Consider the following 27,590-nt stretch of genomic DNA (forward strand, 5'->3'; position numbering starts at 1 on the left):
AATATGCATACGTTCACAGGACATACTAAAACTACTATATCCCATATAATTTGATAAAATTTGAGATAGGCTGCTTTCTACAATTTTGCAAAAAGTTTTCGGTGCCCCCACGTATTTTGACGTGTAGATTACCAATCTGAAAATAAATATCGGCGCTCTTTCTTATTTTAGAGTTACCCCGGTAACTACAATAAAAGTTAATAAAAACGCAAGTATTTATTCACCATGTCACATCTCATTTCACCTTTGACACTTTTTAGCTCAATAATCAACATTTTTCCTAAAAAAAATTGATTCAACTATGGATTCGTTTTCTGGTGATATTCCTCCATTTTAAGGTTATGTACTAGAGATATTTCGGAAAAAGCGGTTGCGTGATGACCGTAGTTTTGTCGTATTTTGGCAAATAAAAGGATTCATATTCTGATAATTGGCAAATATAGGCTTTTTAATATACTTTATCGAATGAAAGAATAGCGTTTTTCCAACCCTTTCGGTTGGTACCAACTTCCTGAATACCTGGCATAATTCTAATGTGAGTTTATGTAATTCGCCCTATACCAAAAATGAACCGTTGTCGGGATATTCATTTGTTCATTCAAAACAACTAGGTATTCGGCCATGAAATTCAAAAGTTTGATAGATTATTATTGATTCATAGAAATACTTCATTCCATCGTCTTTTAGGAGTAACATTTCAAAAACGTTATAGGTGTTCGGAATCGATGACTAATTCTGAAGATATAAAAATGTGCCAAAACTCGTTTTTTTAAAGAACAGTAATCTGTATTTTTGGATAGTTTTGAAATCCCGAGATGAATTTGACTCATTTTCATGAAACATTTCTTATATTAACAATCAACCGTTCACGAGATATTTGAGTTTTTCTTGAGAAAATGAAACATCCGCATGTCCACCATAAAACTACGGGCTACAAAACCTTCATTTCGAACAGTTTGAGAATGTTTATTGGAGTTATTAATTTGACGTAATTTGTGTATTCTGAATGTTTCACGAAAGAGCGAAAATTGGAAAATATTGCATTGTCTCTTCACAAAAAACTTACATGCATTTATTAACTCTTTTCATCAAATTTTTATTTATAGTACGACTGATTTCAACGGCATCTATGGCGTTGAAAGCTTGTAAAACGTTTCTAAATATATTCTCCTCACTTGTTGAAGGATCTGCATATACAATATTTTTAATATGTCCCTATAGTTAATAGTCCATAAGAGACAGATTGGGGGAACGTGCTGGCCAAGTACGGCCCACTATTGGCAATCCACCTATCGTAAAATAATTGATCGATACGCCTACGGTCCTGCAATTATGAGGCGGTGCTCCATCGTGTTGGTACGAAATATTTTCCGCATCTTCAACTGCTATATTATTCACTGCAACTCTCACAAAATTTTGTATTGTTACAGTATCCTTCACCATTCAATTTTTCATCATAGATGTACAAACACAGAATCCTATTGTGCTTTATTGCACAAAAAAGCTTAAAACTCCAAGTTTTTTGGAAATATCGGTCACGAGTAAGGTGTGGATTTTCATTAGCCCAAAAATGAGTATTATTTATGTTTGAATAATTCATTTTTGGTAAATGTAGCTTCATCACTCAATATAATTTTTAAAGAAAACATGGACGGTACAAATCCGTGTCTTCCAGACGATGTACCTACCAGTTGATGTTTGAACGGTTCCCATTTATGCTTTTTCAAATTGTGGTGAGCGGTTCTGGGTTCAACTGGTAGGTTTTTGTCACAATCTTTCAAATACACATTTGGATGAGCAGCAAAATATCCAAGAACATCTATTTCCAGATCTTCAATCTCCATCTGAGGCTTTCGCTTGATTATTTTTGGAAGCAATGATCTATGGTGCAAACAATTTTTCAACAGTCTTTTTACCGTATTGTGATTCGGGTTGAGTTTTTCCGGATAACTTTCGGTGAATAACCTGCATGCCCGGTCGATAATTCGATTACAATCACCATTTTGATCATAATCATATATTGTGTAAAAGTTATCATGCAGTGCCACACCTATAACGAACATCAAGAGTGCACGTAGGTACTTTGTAATGTCAAACTAATTGAGATTTAAGAAACTTTTTTACTTAAAACCGTGTATATATATATATATTATTTTAACAATTTGCTGGAGGATAATTTGCAAAATTAATCAATCATTTTGGTAAGTATAAATTTGTTTGTCTGGAATTGGAATTAGAAGGATATAGGTAGTAGGATATAGGTATAATTTTGAATGAGGTAGAAAGCGAAAATTGTGCTAAAAATAAAGTATCAAATTGTTTATAGATCAATTTCTGTGGAAGAAGTTATTTTTTCATAAACTGAAACAGCAGTTTCAGTTTATGCAGTTTCAGCACATTAGATGTTATCAAATGTGTCATCTTGTTCGTGCGGAGCAAACATTTCAAAGAAGAAAGGACCATTAACTGCCGTTACATATTAATTTACGTGTATTAAAGTGATAACGATTGTTGAATAAATTGTAGTTAAGTTTCTGAACTTGTGAATTTCGCCAAGTTTTTTTGGGAAAATACTTTCAGTATCGCATAATACTCTCAATTTTCCTTATTCAGTGTAACCGAAGTACAATAATATCAATTATTCTTATCTGGAATTGTTGCGATTTGTCAACTAGTTCATATTTGTTAATGCACTGTTTGGAACATTTGGAACATTATTACTGGAGTTTTTTCCCAACACCAAACCGTTATTTTAACATCTCGACACGTTATTTAGATCACCAAGTGATCATCTTCAAGAGAAAGATCAAACAAACAGTTTAGTCTAGTTCAACTCCACGACACGTGTTTCGATCACCAAGTGATCATTTTCAAGAGGAAGATCAAACAAACAGTTTAGTTTGATCTTCTTCTTGAAGATGATCACTTGGTAATCGAAGCACGCGTCGAGGTGTTAAAATAACGGTTTGGTGTTGGGAAAAAACTCCAGTAATATTCAACAACTAATTTATATGTATTATGATACAGTCGAGGCTACAAGTTTTATATATTCCTATAACTGGATGAAATGCAAAGTCTAATACGGAGGTATGTTGGTTGGTGTTTTATCTATTTTCAATAATTTCAATGAACTTTCTGCCAATTTTCAGAATTGCAGCTAACTTATCGATTTACAGAACTAGTTATCAGGCAATCCAAAATATAAACGATAGCAGACATGAAAAAAAATATCATAGACATTATAGCCATCACTTTAACACTAAGAATATTACTTATACTGCTGTGGGTACTTGCTTAGGTTACTGTCTCTACAAAGGTAGTACAGTGTAACTGAAATGTCACCATATGATAGGTATTATTAAATCATTTTTCCAGAAAAAAAAGGAAAAGATGCTGAAGGATCCAAAGGAGAAGATACTGAAGAACCCAACAAAAATGAAATTGTAGCAGGAAAGTTCACAGAAAAGTTGCCTTTTTATTCTGTTGAAGAAATCAGTAGACATACCACAATGTAAGCTACCATTACTTTAAATTCAATGTTTTCTTCTGAATTTTTAGGAAAAATGGGGTATGGGTGATATATAAAGAAGGTGTTTACGACATAACAGATTTTATAATAGAGCATCCAGGGGGAGACCAGATCTTCATGGCAGCCGGTAGTTCAATTGAACCATTTTTTTATCTCCATAGATTTCATGAGAGTCCCCATGTATACGAAATTTTAGAAAAATATAGAATAGGTAATATTCTTTCAACTAATAATAAGACAAAATAATGAAAAAATTAATGGAAGTAAATTCTTATATTCAGGTAATTTACAAGGAGGAAATATGCACATAACAGATGATTTGGTTGATCCGTATGACAGTGACCCAAGAAGACATCCTGATTTAAAACCCTTAAGTTTGAGGCCATTTAATGGAAACTGTGAACCATCTGAGTTAGTCGAGCAGTTCATCACACCTAAGTAAAAAAATACCATTTTCATATTATAGAACATATCTCACCCCCTTCTCATTAAAGTAATACTTTGATATTTAAATTCTTTTGTTTTTGTAATGTTTCGAATCTCAATTCTTTTTATATATTCCATAGTGAACTGTTTTATGTGAGAAATCATCTACCAGTTCCTCTAGTAACAGATCCATGTAATTATGAAATAGAAGTTGTATTGGAAGGTAAAGATGAAACTTTCACCTTCACATTGGACGAGTTGAAAAAACTTCCAAAACATACTATAGTTGCAGGGATGATGTGTTCTGGCAATCGAAGAACAGAAATGTCAAAGGTTTGTTATTATACATTTTGATCCTTCAAATGACAAGAATGTTCTCCGAAATGTAGAAATTAAAACTGCAAAACATAGTAGAGCCCAATGTTTGTGAGATTAAACATGAAATTGTGAGACTTGGATTCATAACTCGCGCATGAATTCACTAGTATAATTTCATTTATTATTTCTAGGTTAAGCGTGTGCTAGGGTTGATGTGGGGTATAGGAGGTATGAGTAACGCAACATGGACAGGTGTCCCTTTACGGCAAGTTCTAAATCTGGCCAAACTAGACGAAAACGACACTAAATACAAACACATTCAGGTTTCTTGAAAGTTTTTGAAAGGTTCAAGAATGACTATTCAATGTTTCAGTTCGAGGGAATAGATGCTGATGTTAACGGAAAACCATATTCGGCTTCAATTCCTATCTGGAAAGGAACTGATAAAAGGGGAGACGTTTTGTTAGCATATGAGATGAATGGTGAACCACTTCCGAGGGATCACGGATATCCTTTAAGGGTTTTGGTACCAGGAGTTGCGGGTGCAAGAAGTGTTAAGTGGTTAAGTAAATATCCAAAATAATCGGTTTATTCCATTTTATCATATTATTTGTTACTTTCAGCTAAAATAATTGTATCAGCAAACGAAAGTGATTCACATTATCAATTGAAAGATTATAAAGGATATTCACCTTCTACTTACTACAATAACGTAGATTACACAAAATCTCCAGCCATCCAAGAACTCCCTGTCACATCAGCCATTTGTAAACCAAGTGAAAATGATACCGTACAGGTTAATAATGGAACAATCCCTGTGAAAGGTAGATCGGCTAAAAAAATATACATCTAATCATAATTATTTAAAAAAAAATGTTTAAAAGCAGTATTTTGAATTTTTAAAGAAACCAAGCCCAAAATAGTAGTAGTATACCCTCCAAATGTGAAAATAATATTAGAAATCGATTTCATATTAATAAGTTCAGCTAGATCTGTCTATTGAACATCAGAACTGAATCTACCGGTGAAACAAAAACAAAGTTCTGCTAGTTGTCTATCACAAATTGTAGCTCGTCGAAGCTCACTAGTACATATGTATCTTGGACCGAACCTCATACCTTTAGTCTTTAATGAAAGAGTGTTTTTTCTGTGGGTGGCCGTAGTAGGGTCGTTATGTATTTGGCGAGCTCATAAGTTGGTGAACTTACCACATTCACGATAGGTAATGTGCTACCTTGTACACGATGCCGTTAATTAGCGCTAGCAAGTGTTTCCAGAAAACATAAATGCCCTGTTCTCACACTGTTTACCATCAAAGTATCTCCAGTGGGACTGATTTTTCTATGAACAAACGGATAGTATCCCAACAGGCAACCCGTCAAGTCCAGTGGTGACAATTTTTTTCATGGAAAGATTCGGTCAATGGGTATTAGCCTTGGAGCAAGCAGTCTTGTAACTATATGGTTGACTACGATACGTTGACTTAAAAATCAATTTTCTCTGGAAAAGGTGACCCAATGAATTATTGTGTTTCATATACTAGTGAACAGACAGGAACATAGGACGTTGGGTAATAGAGTATACAGGTAACCGACGCCCACAGACAGATATACCTTCAATAGAAATAATCGGTATAGCGAATTCGAATTTGAGTTGTGGAGTTGAAAGAGAAAATGTCTTGCTCTGATGGTCGAGAAAGACTACATCACGCTCTTTAGCTTGTATGAACCTGAGGGTGGAGGATGAATAGTTCCAATAAATTCTGCACTTCTCGTTCCCCACAACGGATTCAATTTCCCCCGGAGCGTGAGACAACACTGGTGTCTCGTCAATAACTTAAAAAAAGTGAGTGGTGATAAAGCACTCTTAGGGTCGCTGGACATGCTGATAGCAAGTGCTTTAGGATCTCAGGAGCCTCGCGGTAGGCTCTCTACCTTGTGTTACAGGGCCTGCCACTTGTGTTAAACGTTGTGTTGCTTGTGTTGCACGTTGAACCATTACGATAAGAGACATCAAATCGGAACCCTGAGGTACATCATAGTACTCTAGTTTTGTTCATTACTGAATTATATATTCTGTTTAATATGAATTGAACTCTTTAGGTTATGCGTATTCGGGAGGTGGACAAAAGATAGTGAGAGTTGACGTCACTGCAGATGGTGGAAAATCTTGGCACGTGGCGGACTTGGGTCATCAAGACACTGCTCTACCACCTCAACACTGGGCCTGGACAATTTGGTCAGTCAGTATTCCAGTAAAAAAAGATCAAAAAAAGGTGAGAATCTTAAGTATATAAACAATACAATTGTTAGCTAAAATGGCTAAAGCTACTGGGTGTAATCGATCAGTATAATACCGAAACAAATAGTTACAAATCATGAGAATCGCGAACGACAATACTTCAAAACAATATCACCATTCCTATTCCAATAATTTTTGCTAACGATCGTTCATGCTTATTCGAATATTAGCATTTTTGTTGCGAATCACAAATCGGAAAATAAACGGCCAATTTTCATGCGAAAAGTTTATCTGCTGTCAGCTGTCATTTTCGTCATTTAATTAAAAAATCATTTTTTTTTGTATTTTTATTTATGATTTGCAGTAGAGCCTAAAAAATAACAGGAATAATGATTCAGCATGATACACAAGCAAGATACTCAAAAATTGTTGCAAAATGGAAATAACTGCTACCATGCACCACATTAAATGAAGACCATTCATTATTTTGATTATCCATAATTATAATTGTTAAAATCATATATTCTCATCTCCTTGGTGGAGTTGTGATAGTAATCTTCGATTTCTAGAAATTTTACGAACACTAAACTTACCTTTTATGGAAACTTTCGGTAAAATTTTGAACAGTCTGCACCGTCCAAGTTCGAAAAAAAAATTTTGGTTTACATATGTATTTTGATGTGAAGATTACAAATCCTAAAGAAAAAATACGTGTTTTCCATCATTTTCAGAGTTACAGCCCTCAGTTTCCGACTTCAGCCCACTCGACCTAAGGAAAGCGAAGGTCAGATGCTTTGATGAGCCGAGGTCTTTAATGTTATTAAAAAGAAGACCCCATTCATTGGCTTATCCTTGTGTTGCTGCAAGAGTGAAGTGACCTCTGCGGTTTTTATGTGGACCTATTCCTGAACAGGTTCCAACTCGGTGACAAAGTTGTGATCATCTCGTTCAGTCTCGAAAACTATTTAGGGCAGTTGCCCTGAAGAGAAATGCTCAAATTTTTGTCCATTCATTATCACCGACCATGTGGAGAAGGAGATTCGAACTCCTGATGACTTTACAGGCTCAAGTCCACAGCCTCCCTGTTGTCGGGGGAAGTACAAACTTGGAACGGACGATTAGGGATGGAAACTACTATGAAGATGCACCATTTTTTGGGTCATTACGTCAAATTGATACACCTCATTCCGAATCCACTTCGCTACTCTAAACGAGTAGAATAAGATTGGAACGGCAAGAATATTCGTAGCAACAACTTTGTTCTTCCCCGACAGGTCCGATGACCAGATATGTCGGAGTTTGTGCAGGATATTTCCATTTACGAGCTGCACATCTTCTCCGTAATCACCGCATTGTCCTCTTTCAAGGTGGACCTTTGCACATTTATCTATACCGGCACCTTGAAGAACTGATGGAAATCCATTTCTCCAGAAACATACAGTTTAAAATCATTCATAAAAAACAAATGGGTGACCTTATGCCTCCGTTTGGACTCTAGCCTGACCAGACGTTATGGTGAAGCGAGTCCGCCAGTTGTTGGAGGCACCTCACTATTTTGTCGGATACGGCAAGGCATCTGAGCAAATGCAAGATGAGCTCATGCGATGTTGTATCAAATGCTTTGCTGTAATCGATCCAGAGAGATTACGCTTGCAGGACTTGACACAGTATAAAAGCGCTTTAATTTGATTAGGTTATAAGAATAAATGAGTCTCTTGATACTCAGTGGTTCGTGAATTTGATAAAATCATAATAAGAATCCCCATAATAAATCAAATGGCAGTAGTATCAGAAAAAATCGTCATATAACTGCCGAATGGGTGGAGATCAATAATAGGGGCAGTATTCGCGTATATAGGGTGGTTGTTATGTACAGAGCTATATAGCCTCTCCCCAGCCAGTTAACGAAGAGGTGGAAGTAGCAGTATTACCACATGTTGGCGCGTTGCCGCAGTGCGGCACATAGCCGCCAAATTACGACGTGATTACGACCTATAGCTTAAGAAACGTCACCGCGTCACCGCATGGGGAAAACAATCACGACAGGCGTGGCGTGTAATCTTAGCTTTAATATCGCTAAGTATTAGTATCCCTCAAGACTAAGATGCAATACCAAACATCGTCTGTCGCAAGGTGGAACCGCCCGCCCCCTCTTGGAGGCGCCCCAAACTTGATTCAAGTATCCATAGCCTTTCTCTATGAAAGGCAGGACGGGCGAAGTTAGGAGAATCCCCTTGAGCTTATTTCTCAGTTGGTAGGTTGAGTATATATAGGTACTTGTACGCAAATTGTAATTATGTTGTTAACAGTTCTTCTGAGGTATGTCTAGGAATAATTAAAGATATATAAACTTTGTTAGTGTGATTATATAATAGAGCCTCGTTAATCCGGACATCTGTTACTTCGGTGCACACTGTAATCCGAGCAGGCGAGATGATCGCGTGGGGGAACGTTCACGGGGAAAGCGGTAGGTGCGTGTCACAACGTGTCACTATTCAACCATATGCCGTCACTATAGTCAGTCTTTTGTTTACTTCTGTGCAGTGTTAGTTAATTTAACGCGCATTCGCTGACAAAATGCACCGCTGCGCAAACATTCTACATTGTCAGTAAAAGACAAATTGGGTATTATAAAGGGGTCTTCCAACAGGGACTTCCGAACTTTGACAATTGATAACGGCCATCTTGTTGAAGCTACATCTGTCAAATTAGTTGTTTGACAACTGTCTGTTTGACAAATTACCATGGACGATTATAGCATTCAACAACACGTGCAAAATAGTTTTATCGAAATGCGCGTTCTTTTCGGGCAAGGTACTGGGCGTTTCGCCCATTTTAAGGTTGCCATAATCGTCCTACCGAGAGGACTGTTCACAATGTGGTGGATGAATTTGAGTTCACTGGTTCAGTAAACCATCGACCAACACCCGTAAGTCGACGAAACGCAAGATCTGCCAAAATCATCGCCGCTTCTTTGAGATTGTGCAGGAGAACCCGAGGCAGTCGATTCCACGTCGCTCACAAAAACTCGACATTTCGCAAACTACAACCTGACGAATTTTGCATCGTAACTTGGGCCTGCACCCGTATAAAATTCAACTGAAGGTAAACGACCATAGACAAAGACGTGTGTTCGCAGAATAGGCATTGGAGCAGTTGGCAACTGACCATAATTTTCATCGAAAAATCATCTTCCTGAGGCTCATTTCTGGATGAATGGTTACGTGAACAAACAAAATTGTCGAATTTGGGACGATACCAATCCATATGAGATCCAAAAGCGACCAATATACCCCGAAAAAGTCACTGTTTGGTGTGGATTTTGGGCTGGAGGCGTCATCGGTCCATATTTCTTTGAGAACGACGTTGTCCAGGCCATCACTGTCGACGGTGAGCACTATATAGGTTGATGATTACCAACTTGTTCTGTCCTTAATTGGATGATCTGGACACCAACATGGGGTTTCAACAGGACGGCGCTACGTGTCACACAGCTCATACTACATTGAATATTCTGGCAAGAGCGATTTGAGGGCACGGTCATTTCACGTGGAGGGGTAATGTGAACTGGCCATCGAGATCGTGCGACTTGACCCCGTTAGACTTTTTCTTATGTGGTTTTCTAAAGTCGCAGGTGTATGGAAATGAACCAGAAACCGCAGCGATCATCAAAACCAACATAACCTATGCATGTATGAATTTCTTTGTGAGTAGGTACCTTTCTACGTACATACATATTCTTGTCTAAAGTGACTTTACTTCCATAAATGAAACTCAAGTTGGAAATGTTTTATTTTCTATTAAATTTTTGCATACTATAATCCGTACGCCTCGGTAATTCGCAAGGGATCTTGTTTTTCTCCACCCGGATTAGAGAGGCCCTACTGTAATCAAATGTATCATCTGTCAGTGCAAAACAGAAGTGCAAAGGAATGGGGAATGTTCCTCCTGACGAAAATCAAGTAGTTTTAAAAAAAAGAGGTCTAAAACAACGCATTTTAAACTTATCATTTCAACCTTTATCTTTAAAAAAATATTTAAATACTTGAAAAAGAGGAATGAAATAATGCATGCAACATTTAAAGGGATTCGTTTCTATTTCACCATTTGACAACATCGGTTATAGCTAATAAAGGACAATGAATCTGTTACCTGTATGAGACAAACAAAAATGACATAATTCAGAGGCGTGCTGTTCTGTTTACTTATGTTCCAAGTTCCGAGACATTCTGTTATATATGACATTTTGTGCACCTAACCTATCTTCCTATATATAAATAAATAACAAAACAACAGTTGTTTATGAGGCTTGTGGAGGTGGTATTAAACTATAATTTATATTTTGCCTTAATTGTTGATTTATAAAGATAATTTTCCTTTTTTAAAGTGGAATATCTAGGTACGTATAAATTATTATAACTTGATTTAGGCGCTGTTGCCAATATGTGAATTAGAAACAAATCCCTTTAAAAATTAAACCCCACCATGAATTAAACACAACTTCATTTTGTTTAAACTTGCATTTGCTGTAATAACCCAAATTGAGGAACATTCCCCATTGTAATTATATTGAGTACTCACCTACGTAAGTCAATTCTATCAATCGCAAGTATACCAGTTATATTTTTACCAGTCAGAAAATCTACCGAGTTGAAAGTCTATATACCGCGTTACAACTCTACTAGTTTGAAACTACCACGTGAAAAGTATACCAGAATCAAGATCAATCACAAAAATGCCTACCTATACTAATACCATACACAAACTTACGTAAAACAACTCAACTGCATAACAATTCTACCAGAATCAAATTATATCAGTGATAAACATCACCTGAAGATATTGATATTATTTGATTCTGGATTATGCCGTAGGGCGGCTGAACAGGTGAAATCCTTCTAGATTTATGAACACCCGTAGCCACTCAACTCAGGCACTGCAGTCTTAGTACAGTTTGAGTTTTCAACAAAGATCTTCGATATCCTGAGCTCAATGAACTGCACAACCCGATAATACCGGCTGGCGTTCGAAGAACCTTTGTAGATTCCAAGAACTTTGCTGCTCCAGACTCAGATGGGCTGAACACTTATTGGTGGAAAAAACTTTCAAGCACTCGCCATCATCTGGCCAAAATTTTTAACTCATGGTTGGACGGAAAGCGGCGGATTTCGGATTGGTTTGTCGAGAGGGGGCCGATCTTATCATAAAAAACGGACATTTGTCGATTCCATAGAATTACGGACCGTTAAAAGCTTAAATTGGTGTTTAAGCTGTTTACGAGCATCTTATACAGGGGAATACTTACCGCAGTCGACTGAGTATTTGAACGGATATATGACCAGAGAATGTCGCTGGATGTAAAGAGAACCTGCTCGTTGATAGATGTGTTATACTCAATATTGAAAATATGAATTTTATAAAAGGAAACATATGCAATTTCTTTTCACCCAAAATATATTCGAATCAGAATTTCTTGTACCTTGTAATGAAACTGAACAATAAACCGTAAGTTGTCTTCATCTCTTAAAGAGGCCAACTTGATTCGTAAAATGAGCGTCGAGAAGAGTACTGCATTTCTGGTGATTGGGAAAAGTGCTTGTTAAAAAAAAACGTGGATTTATTGGCCAAGATGACTGGACTATCAATTCGAAATGAAGGTCAAAAAACGTGAAAATATATGAGCTGAGAAAATAATTTTAGTTTTGGAAGGATTGAGAACAATTTCTGTGCATTTAGTAACTTAAATATTTTTTTAGGTTGAAATTTGGGTAAAAGCAGTTGATTCGTCATACAATACACAGGCTGAGAGTTTTGAAAACATTTATAATTTTAGAGGAGTTTTGAATAATGCTTATAACCGAGTCACTGTTAATCTGAAACATTAGGATAAGAAATAATACGAGGATACAAAATTGTAAGTTCTGAATAGAATGGATTTCAATTTCAATGTTGTAGTTTTCTAGGTTTTGGTATTACAAATATATTCAAAGAAATCTTTAATGAAAGTCGTGTGATAATAATTAACATTTATTAAATATATATAGTAAACCATAGAATGAATATTCAATTAGTTTTCTTATCCTTTCAGAGTATTCATTTAAATGTAATGAGTAGGTATAATAAAAATATGTTCGTAGATACGTATCCTTTATGTATGAAGCTTTCTTAACTTTTTCGGACCATTTGTGAACGATTATGAAAATAACTCACTGAACTTCAGACTATTGCTCAAATGTCTATAGCCTTCTTGGCTCACTTCGCACTGCACTTTCAACTAGACTGCCTACCTCTACGTGTTGATAATGATTATATACGAGTATATCGATGGGAGTCTTCGGAAACCGGTGGAATAAGCCTCGAAACGACGCGGCATTCAGAAGGATAGAGAGACACAAGTGGGGATAAGCCCGATCTTGAACAAATCGCAGTCGATTGGTAAGACCAGCGGCGGCAGGTATTTTTTCAGGGGATACTTCACAACACAGCCTACTTTCCTGAGGTTGTTCGCTTCGAACAACATTCCAAGCAGGAACATCACGACCTATGTAAGAACTCAGTCGCTCTTCATGGCGACCCTAGACTTGCTTCTGGATGACAATTGGATTCTGTACACCAGATCGTTCATTTTTTTGTTCACTAAGTAAGGTCTTCTCCATGATCTCTGCACTTTGGCACACACTTTCCGCCGTTGCGGATGGTAGACCGATTTATCCCAGGCTCATTGATTTTCGGAGACAAACGTCGACAGGTAGTTGTTTATAGTGCGGTTCTTCTTCATTCCCAAAAAGTCATACTTTCCTTCCATACATCTGCTTCGAAGTTGCGGCCCTGATACAAGTACAACTCCTGGAGTACTCCGTGCCTAGCAATTACGTTCCCTTCCTCGAAGAGCCCAGGTCTTAGCACTAGCAACATTCCTCCTTGTCTCGGCGGAAATGAACCCAATAGTACCTCTCACGCACTCTCGCTAGAATTCTGTTTACTCCGAAATGTCCTTCAGTTCGACCATCGTGGAACTGTTTGAGTACATTCGAGATACCTACACGCTCTTCTCGCATATCAGTTCAACTGTACTCTTCGAAAAATATTGTGGAAAATTAGATTTTTTGGAATGAACATGGAATTATGAAAGTGTCATAGAGCCAATTAATGAATATCGAAAGGCATCAAAATTTTGTTTAATACTATATAACTGAAGAGGTGTCCATTTAATTTTCTGAAAGGTATATATTCGAAAGCTGAGTGATAATTTGTTCATTAGTTTCCTCCTATTCATCAGGCTTTGGGAACATATCACGAACATCATTATATGTTTTAAGAACGAAACATTCTAACGGAAGCGTTAAATGTTGTTTTCGCTCCTAGGTCAAGATCTGTACACTTATATTTCATTCACGGACCCGGATTCTAACAAACTTTCCAGGTTTGGTTTCAGTTATTGTAGGCAAATTTTAAATATTTCGGTTCAGTTTCGGTTTCTAAACCAACCATAAGCCTTTTATACATCTTATCCTAGTAATAGATATGGAAATCAATTATTAATAGGTGTAGAAAATTAGGCTAATATAATTTGCTACTTTATTCAAATAAAAGATGGATTCATGGAACTGAAATTAACTTCTGTTCTTAGCAATTTGAAAGGGTTGAATGGCAAGAAGTTATGGAAGTATTTACTCACCAACAGGTAGGCATAATATGTACATAGCAGTACTAGATAATATTCTGTAAGATAATGAAATTAACTACTATAAATGCCAATACACAATATGCATATAATACGAAATGATGCGGTTTCTCCTCATCAACTGCCCTTTCTTTTGGTATTGATTATCACTGTAGTTATGTCTGAAGTTAACATAGGTGTTTGCTCAACCAAAATAGCAAAAATTGAAAACAGTGAATAAAAATGGAAAAAAGTGAACTAGTCTAGATCCAAAAAAATTAGTTTTATTTTTATTAATTCAGGTATTACAGACAACTCAATCTTGGGATATTGAAGACGAACGAGGCTCCCCAAGGTAAACAGTTGCAAAGCCAATATTCGACGCCGACGAGATTTGTCCTGTCTTCCACTGCAACACAACTTAGCACAGTCGTGCTAAGATGTATATACCTAATTAAATATCTGTAACCATATTTACACGTTTTTTACATCAATCAAAAACCGGGAAAATCCATGAACAAAGCACTCCAAAAATATGCAAACCACACACAAGTGTTTCTGGCTAATTATTTGTCATCATTTAACCAAGCATAAGATTGGGCTACATTTTTTTTCTTCTACTTGAAAGCCACCAGACTTGACAATTTCTCCCAAGTCTCCGGAAAACACTGCAGCCTCATGAGCTTATTGCGTATTACTCCCAATCATTTTTATAAGATACATTCCAACAATCTTGTGCCCTGTACTAGTTTGTACAGGTCCCTTGTTAGATGTATATCATATTCTTTTGGACATAATTTGGGTTGTCCATAAATTGTCTGCTATTTGTTAGCCTCATTCGCATAAAATATGACGAGCTGTCCCTATCCCTTTGTTGCAGCGCCTGCAGGTAAGGCCACCGTTGAACAGCTGTATTTTTTCAGGTGTTCTTCAAATGGACAGTGTCCAGTGAATAGCTCTGTAATTGTTTTGAGCCAATCGCTGCTTTGTTGAAGAAGTTTTTCATTTCTATTCTCGTACGGTCTCTTTATAAAGGTTTTCAAGCGTGTATCCCTGGTATATTTTTCAAGTACTCTCTATGTTTTTCATAGTCACTTTTCAATCTGGTCCTTATGAAAGACTTTGGTGCAACCACAGCTAGTTCGTGACCAATACTTGGAGTTGATGATCCGTGTCTGGCACACTTGGTTGCAGAGTCATCAACAGAAAAAAGTGGCACTTATGTGATTTTGATCAGATCGTCTCGGGTTGAAGGCATCACTTTAATCAACACTGGGGCAGCTTTAGCTACGGCGGCTTCTAACCCAAGGCGATTTAAACGAAACCACAAAGTGCGGCTGGCCTCTGTTGATGAATCCGTGCATTTGTGTTGTTTCCTGCAACCAAGTGTTGCCCAACCTTGCACTTGGCTATACTGAATTGATGGCAGATAATGAGCCAGAAATACGTCTGAGCGGTTTGCATATTTTCGGAGTGCTTTGTCCATGAATTTTGTCTTCAGCGTGTTTGCCAAAAATATTTTCAGTGGTAAATCTTTCTGTCAACATTGAATAATTGAAATGAACCGAACCTTGTATTCGTAAGAAATTTTTGTTGACTGGTAGGAACTGTCATAAATTGAATAAATATGATGAAAATGTCATTGAAAATATTTTTACTTGTATTACAGCTCCAGTGGTGAATGTAGGCGACGTACTTATACATATTATGAAGAACACAGCTTTTTCAATTGCTATATCTCAGATACTGTGACTCTTAAGAGAGAACGTGTGGAAACAATTTTTTTAGATAATCGGATAGTCCACAATTTTTGTGTAGACTATTTTTTATGATAATATACTGAAAAAAAAAACCGTATTTGCAAATTTTGACCTTGAATCATTTTTTTGCACATGTATCGATGGGGATTTTTCTCATTTCATTTTTATTCCAAACATTCAAACCATGACATATTTACGTCAACAGGTGATGATGTCAAACGCCAATCGAAAATGCTCAAAATTTAAGATATTTATTTTATTCTCATACTTTAACAGTGAGGTTAGGTTGGAGGTAAATTTAAACTGCCATCCATAGCTGGATCCAAGTTTTTTCTGCATTTATTCTTTATGGCTGATTCATAGAACAAACTTTTATCTTTGTACTTTATTTGGTACTTTTACGAATTGTAACATTACCCATATTTTTTTGGATAACTTGCCGGGATATTAGCACCTACCAATATTCATTTTGATAGAGTGTATGATCGCTCCTATTGATTTAAATTGTGACAACTTTTTTAACGTAAAAGTACAAAGGTAAAAGTTTATTGTATGAATCAGCCATAAAAAATAAATGTGGAAAAAAACTTGGATCCATCCATGGATGGCAGTTTAAATTTCCCTCCCAACCTAACCTCACTGATAAAGTCTGACAATAAAATAAATATGTTAAATTTTGAGCATTCTCGATTGGCGTTTGACATCATCACCTGTTGACGTAAATATGTCATCAGTTTGTGAAACTGTTGTTTCTGAAAAAAAGACAATAATTTACAATATGTACAATATGCTTATTATAATCATCATAAAATAAATACACAATAAAAAAATAAATAACGTACATCATAAAAATCCGAAAAAAAAAATTCAGTTTACTTTTAGAAAAGATTGAAGAATGCAATAAATACTTTATTTTTCAACATATAAGACTGTTTATCTAATGAACCAAAAACACTATCGACGCGCGTTTCGCGAATCATCGTCGTCATGTTAATTTGGTTAATGGTTAGCGAAAGCGCGTGGAAAGATTTCGTTTTTGTTCTGGTTCGAGAAAAGACTTTTCATTAGAATAATTTTTCGCCAAAATCCAGAGGGCTTCTAATTCTACCTATCAAATAAGAATGTGATTGTAGTCCATAAATTCAATGAATAGAATTTGAATTTTCCTCCTGCTGTCTCTAGACAATCTCTGGGCTCCTAAAACTATTTTTTAAAGATATCAACTACATTCGAGCGAGATATGCTTCTTAGGAAATTGATGTAGTATTTCATGAAACAATCCAATAAATAAGATAGATGAATGGCAATCTATCAATGATTAAAAAAACCGTGTTTGCCTATTAGGAATTTTCCTTTATAACAAAATTGACAAATGTATTTGTATTATGTACACCACAGAACTAAAGTACTCCTTTCAGTTTTATGGTTATGTCAATTATACTATTATTTTGGTTCATATATTTAATCACTTTTATCTCGAAAGTGAAGTATGGGTCAGTTGATCCATATAAAATACTGGTTCTGGTTATTGATAAGTGATTACTGATTTTAAAAACACACTCAACTCCATTCCTTTTTCGTTCATTTGTACAGTGAAGAGTTGTATTTATACATAAATATTGGGGTTCATGAGCTTTCTTTTCTTTATAATTTTATATTTATGGATACATCATTTAAGTAATCGATAAAATGCAAAATATAGCAAAACGGTATGTTGGTTTGTTATCTCTTTTCAGGGTTCTTATTTTTCATTCATGCTATTTCAGATTTGCTACTAAGTTACCTTTCTATAGAACAAGCTATCAGGCTCTTAGGAATATAAATGAAAGTAGACAAGAAAACAATCATCGCCGAAGTGAATTTAAGAAACATTTCCGTCCTGAAAATATTGCCTATACAGTCCTGTGCTCATATTTGGGTTACTCCTTCTTCATAGGTAAATATTGTGTCTGAGTCCTTAATGTTATATTTGAATTAGTTTTGTAGATGAAAAAAGAAATGCGGCATATACAAAAGCTGAAGAATATAAGGAAAATGCAACAATTTCAGGAAAATTCAGGGAGAACTTACCACTATACACTGCTGAGGAGATTGGTAAACATACCACCATGTATACCTTTTTTGCTCTTCATTTCACTGCTTAACTGTTGAATTTTTCAGGGATACCCGGATATGGGTCACATATAAAGAAGGAGTATATGATATAACAGAATTTATAGAAGGCCATCCAGGAGGAGATCAAATCCTCATGGCAGCGGGTAGTTCTGTAGAACCATTTTGGCTTCTTTATGGAATTCACAAAAATTCTCATGTTTATGATATTTTAGAAAAATATAGAATAGGTGATAATTTTTTCTTTAGAAATAGCAATCAGTAATAATTGTTTTATGTAGGTAATTTGAAAGAGGAAGATATGAAGCACCTAACAGCTGATATGTCTGATCCATATATCACTGATCCAAAAAGACATCCTGCCTTAAACCCTGCAAGCTTGAAGCCATTTAATGCAGAGTGTCCGCCAAGTTTACTAGTAGAGAGTTTCATAACACCTAAGTAAGAATACTAGTTTTTACACTTTCTGTTGGCTATCAGAAAAATATTACTACTCCAATATGAATTCCAAAAAAGCAATAATATTTCATGAGAAGATTTTGAAATAATATTTGACCCTGAAATGTTGAAATTTATGTTCCTTTCGTTTCAATACTTTTTAAATTTGAATGTTATTTTGGAAAAATATCCAATTTTATTTGGTAACTCATTTTTTCGCTACTAGGGAGCCGCCAGACTTGTCCTTTTGTTCCACTTCTCTGGAAAAACACTGCATTATCATGGGCTTATTGTGATTTTTCTCCAACGTTTTCATGACATCATTTCCAATAATTTGGTTCCACATACTAGTTTGTACAGGTCTTTTGTTGGATATCTGGCATATTCTTCCAAAAAGCTATTGCGGTTTGTAAACTGTGGAAATCTCACAATGAAGTGTTACTTAAATGCATTACTTGCCTCCTGATCAAAGTCATCTCTATCATTTGTTGAATTGCCTGCAGCTGAGGTTGTTCTACAGCCCAATTTTATTCTTGTATCCTCCAATTCGACAGTGTGCAGTGAGTAGCCCTGTAATTATTCTGAATCAATCTTTGGTTGAAGCAGTTCTTTTGTCAGGCAATCCTTTTATAAAGGATTTCCTATATAAGCTTCCAGAAATAGTTTTCCATTACTCTTTTTGTTTTCTATTGATCCATGTCCTGATATGACATATTTTGGTTACCTGACAAATGTTGATAACATATTGAGCTGTGTCTAGCACACTTTTCAGCTTTTTCGTTCATGATTTCTGAGTTTTCAAGCATTTCTTCAGTGATTCACTGCATTCTCAGATCGGTCTCTACATGACCCTCGAGTTCATTAATGCCATAGTTGTATGTAATAACAATCCTACGTAGGATAGTTCCCACATTATTTTTAAAGAGAATTGATGTTTGACAATTCACATGATATTTCAGATTGCGATGTTTTCATTAGTCAGTCCTAGACTAGGCACATTGAGAGATATCATTTTCATGAAGTGGAACGTAGTGAGCATATTGAGATTAGGAAAAAAATAGAAAAACAAATATGCAAAATATTAGCTATTTGACAATCCTGTCCTTCGAGTGAGTGAAAAGTTCAACCAAACAAATTTAGAGCTGCTTTCACTAGTTTTCTTGAGGAAGCAACAGCAAGTTCAAGTTCCAAAATCTGAAATAATACTTAATAGTAGTACATAACTGATCCTGAAGTAAAAATTGTAATCCGATTGTAAAAAGTTTTTTACAATCAAAAATAAATTTCTACGTTATTGAACCCTGGTCTGACAAATCGGCATGATCATTAGTGCCATTAAATTTAGCACAAATACTGGAAGTTTGAACATTGTTTTGTGAACTTACTTTGAAATAAAGTAAAAGAAATATTTGTACTATTATGAAGAGGACTTACTAAGATAAGTGTAATTGTTTTAATTGTTTCTCAGTGAACTATTTTATGTAAGGAATCACTTACCAGTACCTGATGTGGATCCAAGTACATATGAACTTGAAGTGGAAATAGAGGGTAGCAATAAAACTATAACCTTCACCTTGGATGAATTGAAAAAACTTCCGAAAAAGACCATAACTGCAACAGTTATGTGTGCCGGAAACAGGAGGACAGAAATGACAAAGGTTTGTTGATTTTCAACATAAATACAGAACTGACAATTAATAATTTTGTGAAATACTCTTAATATTAGAGATATATCAATTAAAAAGAGAGTTATTGCATTTTTTCAGATGTTGCACTAATCTATTGTACAAGGAAGAAATTCTACCAATTTTAATGTTGAAAAATAAATGTTTTATTTCGTTCAGATAAAGGTTATTTCTAATTCACAACTATTCCTAATAATCCTCTATTGAAAGGAAAAGTTTTCATCATATTAATGTTTACCTTTATTATTATTTCGCTAATTCATGTATTTTTTACACAGCCTCTTCAACTATTTTTCACTTTTCTGCGTTCATTACGTCTCTTCAGTGTACAATATAAATTATTTTCCAAGTACTATTTCATACTGGCATTTTTGAGTTTATTCATTTTATTTGTTATGTTTTTATGATTGATTTTTTGTGTACAGTTTTAAAATCGTTATTTCCGGGAGCTTTTACACTTTTATATTATACTGCAAAACATGTGCTTAGTCTGTGTGGTGTCCTTTTTCTTGAAACTCTGCATCATGCATAAAAAAGAGTACAGATGAAATTCTGATGGACCACATAAAAAAGACTTGTCTTGGAACAAATTTATTTTATATATTCATCAATTTACTTGCAGATTTGCATTATATTTCAATTTAATAATAATAATAACAATTTATTTTCCCAAGAAACATACAATGTTTATAGCAGGGAAAAAAACAATGATTCAAAAATAAAAACTAACTATAACATAACTAAGTATGAACACAGTACACAAATAAAAAATAAATCAGAAGTGAAACTTGAAAAAAATATAAATATACATACATATACACACTTATAAATTATTATCAACATGAATATAAATGTACTCATCAGATAATATATCTAATAATATATATAAAAACATATCAACACAAACATACTTCCACACACCAGAACTGCAAAACTCTTCTCCACAACAAGAATTGTTCATACCGAAGACTTTTTATATACAACCTGCAAAAAATGTTGATACTATTTTGATGAAATCTCCGGAAAATACTGCAGCTCACATTCACATGAAACATGTCGAGCTGTCTACCTGTTTGTTGCAGTGCCTGCAGCCAAGGTCTCTGTTACATATCCCTATTTGGTCAGGTTTCCTCTAGACAATGTCCAGTGTGTAGTAATGTAATTATTCTGAATCGATTTCTGCTGTTTTAGCAGTCGTTTAGTTATGAAAGGCGAAGAATAAAAAAAACGAGCACTGTTCCCAAACACCAGAATTGGAATATTATTTTCAACACGCATTTCACCAACCAAGTTGGCGTCTTCAGGAGATGAAGTACACTCACTTCACTGGTTCTGGGTCAATATTGATCTGCTCATTTAGTTAAGGTCTCAAGTTATTTCTCTTTGCACCCTACAAGATTCTGTTGAAAAAAAAATCTTTTTTTTACGTTAATCATCTGTCACCCCCTATGAATGACAACCCTCAAAAGTCAAAACTTATGAGAGCTAAGGATTAACGAGGTATTACCTTTTAATGTGCTCTTCCCAGCATTGCTTGATATTATTGAATATTTATTCATAAGTAAGACATATCTGACCTCCAGTTATGAATTAAATAACCCGAGTTAATTTTCATTTCATTTTAAACTTTGTATAATTAACAAGTTTTTTGTATCAATCTTTACTGTCTATAATTCTTTAAGAAATTGCTCAATATTCAAATTGATTTCTAAATACAGCCTTTATTAATTAGAATGTCAAAATTAGGTTCAGATAAAGTATACTTCAGAATATAAAATTGAGAAAGTTCATTTCGTTTCGAATGTTTGATAAGAATTTCATACTCATTTCACAAAGATTTGAAACAAAAATATGACTATGCTAGCTCAGAAACATTTTTTCAGATTTTTGGTGTGTACTCCACTCGGTATCTTTCATCGGTTATAAATTAATAGAACATTTTTTTAATTTCTTTATTACTCAATACTTTTCTGCAAATTGTTACACTATTGTCACGTCTTTGTGTTCTTGATATTAATTACTTGATCAATTTTGTTACTTTGTTCCGGGTAACAATATAGTATTTCATTAAAACCTGATACTAGTAGTTGTAAGTTTAGTTTATGCAATATTTGTTGTGTGAGATGAATACGTTTTTTTATTTCAATATTTTTCAATCCTACCATACTCGTACATGATGAAAATAATCATATTTATTTCAAGGTTAAGCAAGTAAAAGGTCTGAATTGGGGTCCTGCAGCAGTTGGTAATGCAACATGGACAGGTGTGCCATTGCGAGAAGTTCTAAAACTAGCAAAAGTTGAAGATGATAAAAAATACAAACACATTCAGGTTTCTTGGAAGTGTCCAAAGAATTCTCGAGTCTGAATAATCGATGTTTCAGTTTGAAGCAGTAGATGCTGACGTTACTGGAAAAACCTATGGGGCGTCAATTCCCATTTGGAAAGGACTGGATAAGAGGGGGGATGTTTTGTTAGCATATGAGATGAATGGTGTTCCAATTCCAAGGGATCATGGATTTCCTATACGGGTTATAGTGCCAGGAGTTGTGGGAGCAAGAAATGTTAAGTGGTTAGGTAAAATTTGCAAACAGCTCATTTTTCTTCTTCCATTGTAGAAACCCTTAAATACTTTTAGGTAAGATAATTGTATCAGAAAATGAAAGTGATTCGCATTGGCAACAAAATGATTACAAAGGATTTTCACCCTCCACTGACTGGGATACAGTAGATTTTACAAAATCACCTGCCATCCAAGAACTTCCTGTGATATCAGCAATTTGTAAACCAAGTGAAGGTGATATTGTACAAGTAGATAATGGAACAATTTCAGTGAAAGGTATAACTTTTTCATAAATAACTATGCCAATACAAAAGAAAAATTTTATCATTTGTAATATAAACCTGAAAAATTAGATTAGCGATATTCAGAAATATATGAAGAAAAAACGGAAAAGATGCATCACAATAAATAGTCTTTCATATTGTGTAATATTTCAATTTGATAACAAATATTTTAGCAGGGGAGCCCAGATGCAAAATGGGGATTTACTCGAGCGTCATAAAGACCTATTCAGTTGCAAAGCTTAGATGATAAGAAAAAAAAAAGTTATATAATACATTCCTTTTCATCGGTGGGGGAAGCTGCTGTAGATTATTAAACATGTGAAAAAAAACTGTTGCATGGACATACTCGAGCGCGTCAGATATTGATACCATCAATGTCCTACGTATTTTTAATTATGTTGCTATGTTAATCTGATCGTTTGCATAATGTGGGTGGTTGTACGTAAGGGTTAAAAATGAAAAAAAAAAATTTCATCGAGCGCGTCAAATTTTCTAAGGGGGTGTTAAGTGCACCAAAAAAAAGCTCTCATTCAATAATCTGATGATTTCGATATGATGCAAACTCGCGGCCATTATTATAATGTGCAAAAAAAAAATCGTCATTTTGAAATACTCAAGCGCGTCAGATTAAGATATATATGATTCATCTTTTTGTTTTAGACGTGCTGTCTCATAATCTGACGATTATCTAGAGGGATTCGCCTAATCTGACATGTAATTGTAATGTGATTTGACTCTAGTTGTTAAATGTATATATCTATCAAACAGAAGAGCCGGTTTGAAATCCCAGTCGGGTCACATTTTTTTATGTACCTTTTTTTTTCGTATATGTCTGAATGCAATCCGAAGGTTTTAATAATACTCGCTTTACAAAACCTTTGCATATTTCACATGGTTGAATTATCACACTAATTTGTAAAGAAACATAATACATGCTGAAATGAAAATGACAAATAATAATAAGCTTTAAAATGAATATAATAACACTAAAAATTACACAACAAAGCTGAATGAAAATATAGGGCGAAATTGAAGAGATTTTGGGTTTGGCAGCCAGTTATTTATGGTAATTTGTTATGGTTTTCAATATGTATAATTTGTAAGTTGTTGGTGGATCTAGTGGACCCAGTAAAATAACATCAGGTGATTAATATACTTTACAAAACGGAGAGTATCTGAAGGTATTTCTCAAAAATGTTAATCCGAAGAAAGAAGTTCTACTGTCCCTTTAGTTTATTTATACTGATGTTCATTCAGACGTTATCAATTTTCACCAAGTATCAAGCAATTCCATTTTTACCAAAAAGCAAACCATATGGATGAAATTCGTTAGTTAAAAAGTTTTCATTCTCTATACTGCTAATTTGTACACAGTAGTGTGGAAATGTACAAGAAACTATCATAAATATCTTTTGTACCTTAAACTATCAAAAGATACTGATGGATCTTTCAATTTTTCCTCTCAAGTTCAAATAGCCTAATGAGTGAATATAAACAAGTGTGGTCCTAGAATCTGTTTTTGAAGAACACTACACGAAACTGTATTTTGGAGACTTTATTATTATTCCTTTCTGACAGTAGTTAAATAGTAGTTATGAGGTGTCTCTAATCCTATTTTTAGATAGAGAATGCTCAATAAATTTGTGTGATCCACTGATCAATGATCTAGATTCTAAAAATTTAATTAACTTCAAAACCCATGTTTGCCATAATATATCAAATTGTATTTTTCTATATAATCTATAATGCTTTCTTTTTCAGTAGTTTGAAATAGGCCAATAATGAGAATGGTGAGATTTAGAATCCTTGGAAATTAACAAACATAAACATTGCGGGTGCAACCTGTTAAATGATCAAATCGATTTAGTTTACTCACCGGTTTTCAAATTAGCACATCTGCATTGTAAATTGTAAATTCAGATACTTAATCAAGCCAAGTACCTGTATTATTACCTACAGGGGTGCTATATACAGGCTAATAATGGCACATCCATCAATTTATTCAATAATGAGTCATTTCATTTTTTTTTTGAGATGGTATTATTTTTGGAATTTTGAATTGTTAACAGGTACTGAACCTGAGAACACCCATGAGAACAAGTTGTGTCCAGCATTTTAACAGTTTTTGTACAGATGAATCCAAAGTTTTATTAAAAAAATTGTCACCTAGCTTATTCAGTTCATTGATATTCTTATTGAACCATGGCTTTGAATCATTTAGTATTTTTTTCAATGAGCAACTATAAATTTGTATTATATACTTTATTGGAATCATCATAATTATCCATGCACTGTAGTAACGATAGTTACAAATAAAAGTGATAAAAAACATAGAAATTTTCATTTCTCATTTTTCTCCATTGAATACTATAATTGTCTTAAATTGAAATTTATTTTATACCTACATATCAATATCAGATACTATCACTTATTGGGGTATTTCATAATTTCTGCCTAGTTGATCAACTAAGAATACTTTCCTGAAAACGGGTTGAGTTTCAGAAATGCTGTGTAAATTGTAATAGTGCTTAACTTCTCAGCCTCTCACTATTGTCTCCTAGAAGGTGTAAAAACACCCTGTCGGGTTAATAACAATGAGAGTCATGAATGAGTTCTAAATTTTCTAGGTTATGCCTGGTCTGGTGGTGGACAGAAAATAGTTAGAGTTGATGTGACAGCAGATGGTGGAAAAACTTGGCATGTGGCGAAATTTGATCATCAAGACTCTGCTTCATCTCCTCAACATTGGTCTTGGACGTTGTGGTCCGTCAAAATTCCAGTGAATGAAGATTCAAAAACAGTAAGAATCAATTCATTAATTTCATTCTATTTTAGTCAAATATATGTTGAACCAATAATGTATATGGATAATTCATTATCAAAGGAATGGATAAGGCTTCTAAGTATTGCTCATTATTTGAAATGTTTGTTGAACTCTTTACTGATTTCCATATTATCTTGTTCAATTTTTCAACCCTAATAAAGCTGTCCAGCAAATATAGTTCAACTTTTTTCCTGTTCAGAAAAACTTTCGCTATTCATCTGATTTCATTAAGTAATTTATTGTAACAACTGATAGCATTATATTCGTAACAGATTTTTGTTTAGAGTATAGTGACCATGTTCAGAAGCATTATTAAGAAATGTTTCTAAATTTGGCCTGGTATACATGATGCATGTCATGATATAGATGGAGGGAACTGTTGAAAGTTATTTGCTTTTGAATGTTTGTCAACCATTTTTCTTGATAATCCATATTGAATAAAAGTCCATTTATTCTCTTTTGTACTATAATAATTCTTGAAAATTCCCTTGGTCTGTCCCAGATCATGATGTGATTGATATGTGAATAGGCCATGCAGATTCATCTAAACTTAATTGCAACTGTATTATAGTATAATACATTTTATTCAAATTTGAACAAGTGCAATCCCAGCTTATTCAAATTTAGATGAAATATGTAAAATATTAGTACTAATATAATGTACATATGATGCACTGTTTAGAACCTTTGGTGTAGTAATGAATATTACTTGAACTTTTTTCTCTGTAATGGTTATTACAGAGGATATTTTTTTAGATTTTTTCAAAATTATTTTTTGCTAACATTTTTCGGAGAACTTGGTAAATTATTATGTAATTCAAAACCACTCCAATAAATTTGATTGTTCACCAATATGTATTTGATTTTATATTTTAAATTCTCAGATTTTTGAATACTAATATTTTGATCAATTTTTCAATTATTTCAATTATTAAAAAGAAATGTGAAAATTTTTAGTTATGTATATTAGGATTCTTGTATTGAAGAATATTTTTTTGATATGAATATATTTTCAAGGTTGAAATTTGGGCAAAAGCTGTTGACTCATCATATAATACTCAGCCCGAGAGTTTCGAAAACATCTGGAATCTTCGAGGAGTTTTAAGTAATGCATATCACAGGATCACTGTTAATTTACGACACTAGACTCGAACATGATATGGTAGAGGAGACAATATTATTCGTGACAAAGTAAAATCAGTTTATAATTGTTTATAGATTCATCATTTGGTTGTGATAGAAATCTTGTGATAGTCTAAGATTCATTCGATTTTGTATTTGGAGATTTATGTACAATACTCTTCTATTATATATTTTCTATTTAAAAAAATATAGATGCTGTTGGATTAAGGTTTTTTTTATTACTTGCAGTCTATAATCTGTATGGAGCATTTTGAGCTGTAATACTCATGTAATTTGATGTCGGGCTTCTTCTTCTAGGCTTGCCCTTTAAAGTCCAGCAACGCATTTGTGGTTCAGCCTAGCACCCATGATAAGACTTATGACAGGTAAAAACAGTGTTGTCTGGTGTTGGATCACAAATGTATTGTGTTTGAGCTCTACTTCAACCACTTGGTATATACTTAGAAATTTTGTTCCAAGTAGGAATTTAACAGTATTCCAAAGTTTAATTCGAAATTTAATGTCGGAATTTGGTGAATTTTATGACCCCTAAAGCCTTCATGCCTTATCAATTCCTTCTGAAAATAATCAAGGAAAAACTCTTCAGGTCGTGGGAAATTTATTAT

The 27,590-nt window shown here is 34.4% G+C and overlaps 1 protein-coding gene across 9 annotated transcripts; it reads left to right on the top strand.

The window, feature by feature from the left end:
• Positions 1 to 1,649: 1,649 nt before the first annotated feature.
• Positions 1,650 to 27,192, top strand: shop (sulfite oxidase). 9 transcript variants are annotated; one of them, XM_074172763.1, is made up of 13 exons: positions 1,657 to 2,201; positions 3,028 to 3,087; positions 3,150 to 3,316; positions 3,376 to 3,511; positions 3,559 to 3,740; positions 3,811 to 3,967; positions 4,096 to 4,288; positions 4,465 to 4,596; positions 4,647 to 4,839; positions 4,897 to 5,097; positions 6,376 to 6,548; positions 12,271 to 12,428; positions 17,704 to 17,878. In XM_074172763.1, exons 2-12 carry the CDS (start codon positions 3,068 to 3,070, stop codon positions 12,397 to 12,399), a joined length of 1,683 nt encoding a protein of 560 aa, XP_074028864.1. In that variant the 5' UTR covers positions 1,657 to 2,201; positions 3,028 to 3,067; the 3' UTR covers positions 12,400 to 12,428; positions 17,704 to 17,878. The 9 variants fall into 9 exon arrangements, with proteins under 9 accessions (XP_074028869.1, XP_074028864.1, XP_074028865.1 ...); XM_074172764.1 differs by lacking the exon at positions 17,704 to 17,878 and adding an exon at positions 12,478 to 14,650; XM_074172768.1 differs by lacking the exon at positions 4,897 to 5,097 and having other exon boundaries at positions 1,650 to 2,201; positions 17,704 to 17,872.
• The last annotated feature ends 398 nt before the right edge of the window (positions 27,193 to 27,590 follow it).

Source organism: Leptinotarsa decemlineata, unplaced genomic scaffold (assembly GCF_025532065.1).
Source record: "Leptinotarsa decemlineata unplaced genomic scaffold, Ldec_3_MD MMD2_tig00000199_RagTag_RagTag, whole genome shotgun sequence".
In the NCBI taxonomy this organism is placed as follows: domain Eukaryota; kingdom Metazoa; phylum Arthropoda; class Insecta; order Coleoptera; family Chrysomelidae; genus Leptinotarsa; species Leptinotarsa decemlineata.